The sequence below is a fragment of the Chlamydotis macqueenii genome, chromosome 1, assembly GCF_036417535.1.
Source record: "Chlamydotis macqueenii isolate bChlMac1 chromosome 1, bChlMac1.mat, whole genome shotgun sequence".
NCBI classification, from domain to species: Eukaryota; Metazoa; Chordata; class Aves; order Otidiformes; family Otididae; genus Chlamydotis; species Chlamydotis macqueenii.
This window is the reverse complement of record NC_141556.1, coordinates 87969989-87983945: the sequence shown is the minus strand read 5'-3', so window position 1 is coordinate 87983945 and position 13957 is coordinate 87969989. Positions and strand designations below refer to the sequence as shown.

The window sequence follows — 13957 nt, the reverse complement described above, 5'->3', positions numbered from 1 at the left end:
ATTACTTTGCAGAGTTTTGAAAGGAATGGACAAAGGGAAGGGACAGGCTGACAATATGATCCTGCAAGCTTTACTTTATTAGAAAATAATTCCTTAAAATTAAAATGCTCTACCTCCATTTCCTTCTTATATAACTGTCTGAAATCACCTCTCTACTGCCATCCAAGACTGACTTTGCAAGAATATTTTGAAGTTAAACTAGAAGTGAGAGCTCTCCATTGTGTCCCTTAGCAAGGGATACCTCAAACAGTTAATTTTTCCAAGCTAAGAAACACAGTCTTCCCATCCCTGCCCAGAGTAAAACAGAAAAACCACAAGCAAAGTGAGTAAGATGGACCGTAAAACCTTGCGCCAATTTACAGGTGGGATTCTCTACAACTTGCCAACTACAGCAGGTGTAAAATATGACCTCAACAGATGCCACTGGGTCAGATAAAGCCAATACTTAATAATCAAAATGATCAGCTGTTGAAAATGTGCATCACTTTTGCTCACAGACTTAAACAAAAACAAACACAAGAAGCTCTCAGCTCTCCCCTACTTTAATTTAAATGCGCACAGACACCAGTTAAGTACCCACCAGCTGCTTCCAACAGAAGTTTGAAACTTGAGCCACCAAGAGAGCAAGAAAGAAGAAAGGATGTGCAAGTGTTAGGTGCACAACTGGTTAGAAGCTCAAAGGCAGAGCCTGCAGCCCCCAGCTAGTATCGCAGAGCAAGGAAATTGCAACTCAGAAGTGTGGAGTGCATGCATGCTAACTGAATAGAGGTGAATAGCACACCAAATAGAAGTTATCACCATTTTTTAATAGTTTGGATACAAATGGTAACTGCTGCAGTTTTAACTCAAGACAGCGATGACAGACAATGGTCACGTAGGCAAGATGTGACTGCAGCACTATAAACATTGACTTTTTCAGTTTTATGCACTCTTCTGAGTTTCTTAAGTTCTGAAGTAGGTTAGGGTACTACAGAATCACGGAGTGGGTGAGGTTGGAGGGGACCTCTGGCGGTCATCTGGTCCAACCTTCCCCTGCTTAAGCAGGGCCACCTAAAGCCAGTTGCCCAAGACCACGTCCAGATGGCTTTTGAATATCTCCAACAATGGAGCCAGGGCTCCGGCATCCTCACAGTAAAAAAAGTGTTTCCTGATGTTCACATGGAGCCTCCTGCATTCCTGTTTGTGTCCATTATCTCTTGTCCTGTCACTGGGCATAACTGAAAAGAACCTGTTTCTATCCTCTTTGTACCCTCCCTTCAGGTATTTAAATATCTTGATGAGATCCCCCCTGAGCCTCCTCTTGTCCAGGCAGAACAGCTTCAGCTCTTTCAGCCTTTCCTCAGATGAGAGATGCTCCAGTCCCTTAACCATCTTTGTGGCCCTTGATTGGACTCTCTCCAGTATGTGCATGTCTCTCTTGTACTGGAGAGCCCAGAACTGGACACAGGGCTTCTCACCAGTACTGAGGGGAAGGATCGCCTGACTTTACCTAATGCAGCCCAGGATGCCATTCGCCTTCTTTGTGGCAAGGGCACACTGCTGGCTCATGTTCAGCCTGCTGTCAATCAGAACTCCCAGGTCCTTTTCTGCCAAGCTGCTTTCCAGCTGGGTAGCCACCAGCATGTGCTGGTGCCTGGAGTTGTTCATCCCCAGGTGCAGGACTTCACATCTCCCCTTGCTGAATTTCATGAGGTTCCTGTCAGCCCATTTCTCCAGCCAGTTGAGGTCCCTCTGGATGGCAGCATGACCCTCTGATGTATCAGCCACTCCTCCCAGTTTGGTGTCATCAGCAAACCTGCTGAAGGTACACCCAGTACCTGTCACCCAGGTAATTAATGAAGATGTTCAACAAGACTGCACGCAGTATTGACACCTGGAATACACCACTAGTCACTGGCCTCCGAATAGACTTTACACTGCTGATCACCACCTTCTGGGCCTGACCGTTCAGCTCGCTTTAAATCCAACTCATTGAGATGTAAGTTACACAGAGTTCTGAAAGGCAAACTACAGTTGAAACCTGATGCATTGCAAAATAATATTTTTTGCTTGTATTAATTATTTTATCAGAATCTAAATGCTAACAGAGTCAATGAGTTACACTGTAACATATGCTAAATTCGCCACCTAACTTTCCTTAGTTAGCAAATTGTCCTTACAGCAGCAGTAGGAAAACCTGTAAGATGGTTACTTTTCCTCATTTTCCTATCTGCTCCAGAAGAATGCTGAGAGATGTAGCCTCTTCCACGCTTCACTGGCACTTACACAGAAAGCCAGAAGAGAATATTACTTCAACTTAAAATCTACTCTGCTAAAGGACTGCAAAGACACTCCCATTCCCAAACAAGTACACTGAAACTGCTTATGTTGGTACAAGATTCCTTCTGACAGCGGCAGTGCTGGCTTAATGTTTGTGGAACTACGACCCAATACGGTGTCAAAACTAGTTAAACTTCTCCAATTACACCTGAAGTCTCAAAATTTACAACAAGTGAGAGACGTAGAAGAATCAAGCATTTAAACTATAGATAAATAATATTTAAACAGTATCTCTGAATATTATGGATCCTCCAATACTGAAAAAAAGAAATTATGTTCTTTATGTTGTTGCTGATTCGGAGTTGCTCAGTGTTGGGCTAGCACCATTTTATTATTGCAGCAAGTGAGTAAGAAGAACTGTAGCATAGAGCAAAAGGCAATTTCCAAACAATCTAAGATCTGTGTTCAATTTCTAGCTAACATTTCACTGATGCATGAAGGCAAAGCAGAGTCCAACTTCCAAGGTTGAAGATTGTCATGAATTAAGCCCCATAAGCCACCCACTCATTACAGACTACAGATGCAGGCAGATGTCCCAAACGGCCAATTTTTTTTTCCACTTTAAACTTCAGCTACTTGAAGAAGAAACAAAACTCTAAAAAGTTAAGTTTTCCTATTTCCAGAATATCTTTGCACTTATTTCAAGACAGTCAGCAGCCTAAAGAACAATGTTTTCAATAATTTTCTCATGGCACTGCCCACCACACCCATAACTTCCAGATCCCAAGATCTGAGAAACTTGCATTTAGATCTAAAAGTTAATAGATCCACACTCTGATCATTCCAGTCTCACTAGGGATGGACCACAAAGAACTCTTCTTGGTATCAGAGTACCAGCATGATTGAGATGTGATTTTAGACACCATTGATCTCATTTCACAGTCTTCATCTCAGTCAATTAACCTGACAGAAGTTCAGGTAACTGGGTGAGAAAGGCACTTGTTAACAGGAAGCATGAAACATTTTTAACAGTCTGCTACTTTCTTCTTATCTGAATCACAATGGCACACGGCGTGGCTGATGTAAAAGATTGCTATCGTACGTCATGGTTGCAGAAGTAACTCATTCACCTTAAAGAACAAATGCCATAGCTTTTCGTACAGGAAACAAACTTAATTTACACATCATTTGTCAACCCTGTGCACACAGCAGAATCACTTTTGTGCTTACTCAGAGCATAACAACAGTGCTACACTTGTAAGGTCAAACCAAAGTACACTTTGGACACATGATACGCACATGTAAAAGCTGGTATCATATTTTAACCAGCAAGTTAGGTTAGTATTATATAAACTGGGCACTGCACCACATTTCTTAATCGGGGAGTTGTGACCTTTACATGTTTTACCGCAATCTGAAACAAAGGAAGCCCTTCTGCTCAACCATTCAGTCTGAGACATTTTCACTCAACTTTCCAGAACACACACACAACTCATGTTATGATTGATACCCTTCAGAATAGGAAAACATGTTCCTGAGGGAGGCAACTTGAATGAAGGAGTCACAAACATGACTGAGATGAAGAACGCGAGCACAGGAAACAAGTTATAAGTCACCAGCAATACTAAGGGTGAGCAGTCCTGCAGGCTGGAGACAAGGTATAACACTTCTTCAGAAGCCCGAGAATGACAGCCAGACCCGTTATGAAATTATTAGGAACATTAAAACTGTCAGATGCTATGCATGCACGCATTTTGCATACCCATTTTCATTTAAACACTTGGTTTGTACACACAGCTAGCCACACATCTCCACTGGCACTCTGACAATCAGGGACAATGTTCAATATTCTTATTTCATTGAAAACTGTCTCAGCTGAAACACTGTCCTCTGACACTTGCTCACTATCCTTCAAAGTGGCGTAGACTTCATGACATTTTTCACAAGTTCTTACTATGCAAACAACTATGATTCATCGAGAATCCCTTCATATCAAATGCTACGCCACTTATATCTCCTCCCAGTCACGTGTAATTTACACAGTTATTTTTAAGACCATATTGGATCCAAACACTTATTACAAAAACACAAGCACTACTGTACAAAAACTAAACCACTGAATGGTTCTCATAAAATCTGGCACGTCCCAGCTCTTGACTTCCCTATGTGTTTACTTCTTTCTTCTACCCTATACAGTATCCAACTTCAACTCACACTTTGTACTAATTCCCATCCGAGCTGGATACGATTGGTCACAAGGTCACACACCTTACGCCAATGCACTTTGCAAATTAAAGGATACTTGAATAGAGCACTATTTCAAATCCCTTTGCAGCCTAATTTGCTGTACTTCCAACACCTGGAAATCGGAGGTGTTCTTATGACTTCAGCATGCGTGGGGAAAAAGTAGCAACAAAAAAACAACTCACAAAGAGTAGTTCTTTAATTCCTCCCTTTAAAAAGTCAGAAGCGTCCTCTATATTCACCCAAGAAGAGACAAGGTGAAAAGCAGCTGGAGTAGCTTGGCCAGCGGTGTCAGCAGAACATGTTCACTGAATTTTTGCCTTCTTGTTCAAGAAATGTCTTTGGAATTTCAGATTACGACTAAGCTGCAGCTACAAATGCAGAGTTCGTGATGTACACAGCTGGCACGTGCCAGGCACACATCACAACACCGCTTGAGTGACAGTCACTTCAGCCTGTCCCTGGTCAGCTCTTGGGAACACTACTTGTGCAGCAAAGCCACTATCAAGCACTTCCATCCTAATTATCCCTTTGCAGCTGTCAGATTTTTCCAGGATCCACCACCATCTTCCACCTACTGTTAAAATCTTCCCACGTATCTACAACCTAAGGGAATAAGTAAGTCTCTAAGCGAATAAGTAATATCCAAATTCCAAGTTCGCAACTGTTCTCATATTGCTTCACAGACCTGATACATTATTTTGAATACATGCACCTTAAAATCATGTTCACATAAGCATTTTCTAAGCTCATTTCCCATTCAGTGACAAATATATTTTCAGTTGTCAAATCTATTTCACTCCAGAATGTACCTATGGATCATTATCATGCCACTAATTGAAAGTCAAAATAAAAAATTCCAAACCCTTGTAATAATAACCATTTCCCCATAGGAAGTTTCTTCCTTCCTATTTGTCTGATTACTGCACACAACTGAGGAGTGACAAAGAACACCCTGGAGTTTGTTAAAGTGCTACGTAACGTAATCACATCATTAAGATTGTCTCAACGCACTGTATACGAAAAAGTTAAATCATGCTTCCCAACCAAGCCATTACATTACCTGACTTCCTAATGCTTAACTGTACAACCATTAAGTTATCTTTGCTTAAAATATTTAATAGCCATGTGTCTGGATGGAGCCTAATAGAAGGCCAAGCTATTATGTGAAAAGTGAAAATAAAGACACATGACTTGCCATGTAGTTATGGCCAGTGACTGGAATCATCACTATTCCCTTCTTCTCCTGACTTCCACCTTTTCCCTGCAGACTTCCCTGGACAAATGGCATTGTGTGCTACAGCTGTATTCAGCCACGTGTATGCAGACGGACTCAGCTCACCTGTGCTGCCACAAGGAGCTGGATTCTAGGTGTCCTGCCCTCTATGTGAACAATACTTGTGATGTTCTGCCATTCTGTCAGTTGTTGATTTCCATGAAATTAAGGACTTCAATCTCTTTAAGACCTGTTGCTGACAAATTTGATTGAAATTGGCCAGAGAGCTAAAGTTACTAGGTGGAGAAGGAACAGACAGAGAGTGTCCATAAGCCTTCTTTCCTTAGGAGACCAAGCTGAAAACACATCCAACAGGAAAAGTTAGTTTCCAGGGACTGAATTCTACATAAAAAAGCTGAACATCTACACTGTACTCTGCAGCTGACTCATTTCCAGGCTGAGATGTCACACAACAAGAGCAGACAGAGGTGATGCACAACGCATTCTCTATTCCAGACTACGCCGAAAAGACATTAAGGTTGAGAAACAGTGCCCACGTTTTGCTCTCTCCGAAGCTAACTTTCCGCACACCGATTTATGGTCAATCGTCTCAGACCATCAAGATTTCAAAACGGTAAGAACAGCCCACTCTCCAAACCCCAGGTGCCCTCATCCTTACACTTTCCCTGATTACACGCACCAGCACCTCCAGACCTTACCCACGCCGGGCAGGGAGGCGGCCAACCCTCACCACCGAAGCGAACAAAACTTCTCCGGGGCAAAACCCCGGCCGCTGCCACGGCACCGACAGAAGCACTCAAAGGGCCGCCCGCGCTCTCCAGCCCCGTCCCCGCAGGGGACCGCACCGCCCCGGCCCGTCCCGGCTCCCGCAGCCCCTACCCAAGCCCTGCCCGAGGCCCCCGCGGGCCGAGCCAGGCGCACCTGGGCACACCGAGCGGCGCCGGCAGACAAAGGGGCGCCGGCCGCCCCCACGGCGGTGCGAGAAGGGGCGGGGAGCGCCCCCCGGCCCAGCCCAGCCTCCCGTCCTTTTCCCCCTCCGCGACCGGACCGGCGGGCGAGGAGGCCGGAGGCGGCTCCCGGGGCGGGGGGGGGGGGGGCTGGAGGGGGAAGGGCCCGCGGCCCCGCCGTCGCCACGGCGACAGGGCCAAAGCCCCGCGCGCGGGGGCGCCCTTCGCCAACCGCCTCCTCACGGCAACAGCCGCCGCGGGGGGGGGGGGGGAAGGGGGGGCAGGGGCCGCGGCCACCGGCAGCCCCGGCCCGCGCCCCCTCAGCCCCGGCACCGCTGCCGCGGCCGCTCCACGTCCCGCCCCTCCTCCTCCTCCTCCTCCCCGCTCCCAGGGCTCCGCTCCAAGCGCGGGCAGCGGGCCCACCCCTGCGTAAGCGCCCGGCACTCACAGCGGGGCTGGGCGGGCTGAGCGGCGGCAGCCCCACCGCGGGGACCATCCTCCGAGCGGGCACCCCGTGTCAGCGCCCGGCCGCTGCCTCCACGCCAATCCCCGCCCGCGCAGCCCACCCTGCTGCTCACACGCGCGGCCGACAGCAGCCAATCCGAGAGCACGGGTTGAGCCTTCAAAGCCAATCAACGAGGTAGGGAAGAGGAAGGCGTTGCTCGCCGCAACTGGGCGGGGCGGAGCCGGCAGGGGCCAATCGCCACCACAAACATTGGCGGGGCGGCCCAATGGAAGGACAGAGAGGCTGAGACTGGCGTGCGAACCGTCAACAAGTTAAGGTGGCCGAAACAGGAACCGCTCGAGAACGGCAGCACAGCCGACCAATTAGAAGAGCGAAAATGGGAGCACAGGGGACGAGAGGCGGGCGGAAGTTCTTAAAGGGGAAGCGGCCGCATTGATGCTCCCTGTCGCGCTGCCGTTACCTCAGCGTCGGATTAAACCGCCTCTCCCTCACCGCCTGCCCGTCCGCGCCTCGGAGTCCCTCTCGCTCGTTTTCACCACTCCGGGGCCGCAGCCTGACCCGCCGGCGGCACCGGAGGGGCTGGCAGGGGAAGGGCTGCGGCCCCGGTGCAGCTCCGTACCGCTCGGTGACGGAACAGCAGGCGGGACCCTGCGGAGCTGGCAGGTACAACGCAGCCGTGCCTACACGCCGGCTTTTCGGATTTAAAACATTTTTTTTTTTTTTTTTTTTTTCCGTCGGAGGAAATGTAAAAAGAAAACTCCACGCCGTGGCTGTTGGTAAAGGCTGAGCGCGGAATCCCGCTGCTCGGGTGCAGGGGGGCACCCGAAGGAAGCTGAGTCTCTGTTTTAGCTGGACCGGACCTCGCCGATCACACTGGCACATTGGAACGCCGCCCTGCTGCCCTGCGAACAGAGGTCTGGAAAGGAATTGAGGAGAAAAATAAATAAAAAAAAATTTAATTTCCTTCCACCGCTTCTGTAACAGTTACTTTCTTGACCTCTTTGCAGCTGTATTTCACAAGTACATCACGTCTCTGCTCACCCGTAGGTGATACTGGAGTAGCAAAGCCTCTGCTCTCCGAGACAACCTGAAAAGGCAGAGCTGTGACATTGAGGCTTTATGGAAAATGTATGCGCCCTTTTCCCAGAAAGCATCTTGCATCCATATACCTTCCTAAAATATTACGTAAGACAGAGCAGGGACAATTTTCCTGAAGCAGCGTTCAAGAACTCTTCTGCTGCTTGAAATGAGTAGCAATTACACTTAAAAAAAAATACCATTTCATTTGGATTTGCTGCTGCTTGCAAAATAACCTTGCAGCTGACATTAAGTGGAAGACCCATGTGCCAGCTGTGAAGAAATTTAAGGCCCAAGCTGTTTTTTTGCAGAGAAATCCTGATGTTACTGTACATAGCAACTTCACAGTATAATTGCACTTTTTCACTTTCCATATTTTTTAGTTCTGAAATGATACAACCAAACTGGAGGACACATGAAATCTGAAGTACCTATGCTAATACCTATGTTAATTTATTCCAATATAAACTTTGTTGTTTGGGTTTGGTGGTTTTGTTTGTTTGTTTGTTTTACTTGCTCGTTTGTTTTGTTTTAAAGGGCAGTGTGCTTTTTCAGTGAAGATTTTCACTAAAAAGGCTTCCTCTGTCCAAAGCAGCAAAACCCAAGTTTTACCTTCCGCTACCCTGTTGTGCCTTGGAGTGTTTGAGCTCATAAATCTTCAGATTACCAGTACAGTGTTAGACGTCTGAAATACGGTAGCAAAAAGCCAGCGGAGCTGGCAGAACTCCACTGGTGAAATCATATTTGAAATTGCTGAACATCAGTAGCCTGTTTCTGGTAGGGAATACAGACTAGCAATTATATGGCAAGATAGTTTAACTCGCCCCTGCCCCCCCCCCATCTTTGTACAAATATTTAGAAAAGCTTTACATTGACTAGATGAGCTGATTCGCTGTTAGTGTGACAGGTTAAAAGGAAGAGTTTCTGCAGCTTTACTTTGAATAGTCTTAACCAAGAACAACTTTTTTGAATGAAGGCATAATACTTGGCTGTAGTGTAGGTTTAGATTTAATAATTTAGTGAGCAGTAATGGCCTAAGTCTGTATGATGTAACACAGCAGTTGATGGAAAGGCGATCAGAGGACAGGTCAGTGCATCTTTCCCCAGCTGCAGGAGTTTCGTGGACTATGGGCCTGTACGTGCAAGTGAGTGAAAGAGAAAGCTGGCAACCCACTTAGCAACCTAGAGAGCTTGAGATGGTGTTGCCACAAAGCCTTTAGGCAAAACGGTAGTAAAACAATGGTTTTACAGTACTAAAGCACTGAGGAGGAAAGAAGGCAGGATAAAACAAGAGGGACAGGGTAACCTTTGCATCATCTGCTTTAGCTGTTGCCTCTTTGAGGGCAAGACAAAAGGACATAAGGCAACAGTGAGCAACGTGTGTCCCGTATAAAGCATCTGGACTAGATGAGTTGAATAAGTTTGGAGAACTCCTATGGGAAGGAAAGTAATATTGCCGGAAACAGATTACAACACTCAGCTGACTTCACAGAAGAGCTTTTGGACAGAGATCTTTTAAGTAATCTAAGCTACTACAGGATCAGAGGATAGTGTCCTTGCAGGGACACGGAGCTGATTAAAAGACAGAAATCACAGGGTGTGGAATAAAAGATCAGTTTTCACACTAGTGGGAGGTGAACAGTGGAGGCAAAGAAGATTTGTGCTGGGGTCTATACTCCTGAAGAGTATTTTGAAAAAAGAATTAGAGTGAGGTGAAAATTTGCTGGAGGTTAGTCAAGCTTAGTAGGAATGAGGAATGATAGGTGAACCTTTGAATGTTGAGCAACTGGGTACTGTAACAGCAAATTATATCCAGCACAGGTAAACAGAGGGGGGAACAACAACCATCAGTTCTTCACGTGAAGTGAATGACTTGACTTACAACTCATTTATTAGATCCTGGCATTGTAACTGTTCTTTAACCATCTCAGTAACAAAAAAAAAAAAAAAAAGGCAAACTAAGAGATAATAGTACACCATAAATTATTACAATGACCCTGTAAATACCCAAGTCTTGAATACAGTGAGGGGAATGGAACTGCCTGTAGAATCAGCAAAGCTCTGGGAAAGGGCAGCATGAACGATCAGGGGTATCTGCCAGTTCCCCTGTAAAGGAGTAACTGAATTGTCTAAACTGTGCAGGCTGTTAGAGAGGTGACTGAGGGTGATGAGGGTGAAGGAAAGAAACATGACAGAGATCACTAAAAGATGAGCGGTTTGGAGAACAGCGGCAGTGGTTTAAGTAGAGCAAAAGCTTTTTGGTGAGGCCGGAGCCATGAAGGTTGCACTCCAGGTAGCAGTTAGTATCCAGCTGTGCCTTCCAGGCCCTCCAGCAGAGGTCAGGGAAGACAGCTGCTATCAGCAGCTCCAGACTACAGTCAAGTCTCAGAGCCTGAGCCTTTCTTGTTCATGCTGTCATAAGGAATGCAGTGACTCCATCTACCGATAAAGCAGTTTCCAGAGGAACTTAAATAAGCAGATAGAATATTTATATGAATAGAATACAGAATATGGTACAGAATATTTGGAGTAACATTCTTCCCCCCAGAAACTGTACCACAGTGCAACTTTTTCACTTCATAAACAGCACTCCAAAGCAGGAGAGAAGCAGAAAGAAACTATAGACAAAAAATGGCTTGAACAGGAGGGACTGGAATAGTTGAGAGATGAGTTTTACTTTAAATACCTTTCTGAGAAAGGTCAGTATTGAAGAGTACTTGCTGCATCTTGGGAGCAATTACTTTTACAGGTACAGATCATAGTTCTTCAAGAACTGTTGTCAAGATTTAAGAGGGCTGGATGATAAGAAGGCTGGAGCACCTTTCCTGTGAAGACAGGCTGAGAGAGTTGGGGCTGTTCAGCCTGGAGAAGAGGAGGCTCCGGGGAGACCTGACAGCAGTCTTCCAGTACCTCAAGGGGGCCTACAGGAAAGATGGGGAGGGGCTGGTCAGTAGGGCCTGTTGTGATAGGACAAGGGGTTGGTCAGTAGGGCCTGTTGTGATAGGACAAGGGGTAATGGTTTTAAAATAGAGGGGAGTAGATTTAGATTAGATATTAGGAATTTTTTTTTTTTTTTTTACAATGAGGGTGGTAGAGCACTGGAACAGGTTGCCCAGAGAGGTGGTGGATGCCCCATCCCTGGAAAAGTTCAAGGCCAGGCTGGATGAGGCTCTGAGCAACCTGATCTAGTCAGGCATGTCCCTGCTCCTTGCAGGGGGGTTGGACTAGAAGACCTTTGAAGGGCCCTTCCAACCCTAACCATTCTATGATTTGCAATAACTAGCAATTAATTTGAATACTTTGAAATATTTAGCCTATAATGTCCAAAACACAGAGTTCTCGATGCCTGGTCTGTTTGTTTCAAGTCCACTCACTAATTGATGCAAAAATATTCCAGGACAGTTCCTCTTCCTCTCCTTCCCTCCCCACAAGGCGGAAGATTTCGGAGAAAAGGCTCATAACTTCAGGGAAAAGAAACAAACAGACCCCCCTTTCCTCAGTTGTCAGACACTCATGGCATTCACCATAGCAGCCCAACTCACAATTCATGTTAGAAATCTTCAGAGCTACACTATTTCTGAAGCATCTGAGGAATATTCTATATCTGATTTCAGAGGGAAACAGCTGCACTGCAAAAAATTCACAAAACAAGTCATAAATGACATAACTCAAATAGTGCACGTTTATTCTGAACGGTATTTCTAAAGAGTTTGAGAAAAACAAAAACATGCTCCTGATGTACAAGGGCAACGATATAGAATAAAAATGGACCATCTTATTGTAAATAATTTGCTCCCCCTGCAACTTAACTTGTAACATTGTGAATGCATCTGTAAACTGCATACAGCATACCTCTCACTAAATCTTAACTCAAGAGACCAGGGGTGGTCTTAGCCAAATTAATCAGGAAGCAGTTGCAGATTGAAAAGAAACATCCAAGTCAGCAAACACTTTACAAAACACAGACTTTGTGCATAGCAGCTGACCCTGGATTACAACATGGGGGAGAAAAAAAAACAATTTGAGGGATCAAATTTTTACTAGGCACAGGGCACCATCAAGAATTAACGAAATATCACATAAGTTTGTTTCAGTTGTAACAGTATGTCATATTTAGTTGGCAGGTTTAACCATTAGCTGTATCATGTAAACTCAGCCAGTTGCTGTATACATAAAATAAAATCTCTGCCTTCCCCCTCCCAAAAATGAGGGATACCTCCCCTAGATGATGATTCTTCCCCTGTACAATGGTTTCCTCTAGTAGGTGTCTTTTTGTACATAGTATCTTCATACTTCAACCGATGTAAGACAAAACCAGCTGCAGAGATTCAGGAACAACTCATATATACACAATTTACACTTTAAAGCTGTTAGTTGCATACATTTTTCTTGTTAGATCTTCATCCAGAACAGGAAATGCTGGTGGTTTTTTTTTTCCTCCACTGAAACTCCCAACTATTAAAAAATTTAATTGTCCATAAGCTGTTATTTTCAAGCTAAAAGGAGGTCCTGCTGCAGCAACAAAGTAACTGAAGTTCTCTTCAGAAAGCCCACACTTCACACAATTTCAGTGCCTCTGGGTAACAGCACGAAGATACAGCATTTTCCTCCCACACTCACCACGGCTGATATACTAATAAAATACAACTGTTTGTCATTCAGAACTACTGACTTTCACTCGCCCTTCTCCATGTACAGGGAACACAGCTTTCTATGAGATTTAGATTAAACCTTGTATTCAAGATTCAACAACCGTTTTCCAGGATTAACAGCCTGGGAAAAGGAGTCTTAGATTTGTGGTTACTCTCTCTTCCACCTCCTACAAAACACTTTACCGGAGGTTACAGTCAGGCAGGTTTGCTGTGGAATAGGAGCTTTAAGAATTGTTTTCAGGGATACATTCATAGAATGATGGCAGCCCAAAGCAAAAAGAGACAGAAACAAAAATTAATCCAAGTAAGTTCAGACATTAGACTCGTACTTTTAAACCTGAAGGAAAACTGTGAAACACACTGATTTGTGGAAGCCTACGACAACAGCAAATCCTAAGAGTTCATATCCCCACACCCATCTACCCAACCCAAACACTTACCACTTAGTTCTAGAAGAATGAAGAGCACTTTGCTTGGCACCAGAGGCAGCTATGGTCTGAGTTACAGCTGTGCTGCACAAACATCCTCAAATACAATACTATCTCCCTCCCTCCATGTACTTCTCTTGGTTTGGTCTAGAGATGGCCAGGGAAAATATGTTGGCATATGACAAGCTAATTGTGCTTCAATACATCCCCTTCTAGAAAGATGCTGAAACTGCCAAGATACCAGTACAAGCAGGTCCTAGCAGTACTAAAAATAACCTTTGTCAAAACTAGGCTGCCTCTGACCAAGGAAACCGTTTGCATCTTTCTAGCCAGAGTCTACCACCGAGTGCTGCAAACACAGGTGCTCAGGCCATGCAGAGGGGTTTTTGTTGTTGAGATCTGCCCATCCCCAAGACTGAATTTGTGCAAACCCCACAAACAGGGTAGCTGTTTTCCACCACAGGTCTGTCAAGATGCACTCCAACAAACACTAGACACCTCTGGGGAAGGAGGAGAAATTCTGGAGCAGCTTGTACAGTCACCCCTCAAGTACCAAAGACCACATCATCTGCAATGAGGGGCGCCGTCCCTTGCCTCACTGCAAATCCCATCTTGAAATCCTTGGTTCCCCAATCACCCTCGAATGA

The 13957-nt window shown here is 45.3% G+C and overlaps 1 protein-coding gene across 1 annotated transcript in view; it reads right to left on the bottom strand.

The window, feature by feature from the left end:
* The window catches only part of USF3 (upstream transcription factor family member 3), a 31845-nt gene extending 24648 nt beyond the window's left edge, over positions 1-7197 (bottom strand). Inside the window, exon 1 of the mRNA XM_086760732.1 lies at positions 7136-7197. Coding sequence (XP_086616858.1) covers positions 7136-7183 — 48 coding nt within the window. The 5' untranslated portion in view covers positions 7184-7197. The remainder of the gene's footprint in view (positions 1-7135) is intronic.
* Positions 7198-13957: the final 6760 nt, after the last annotated feature.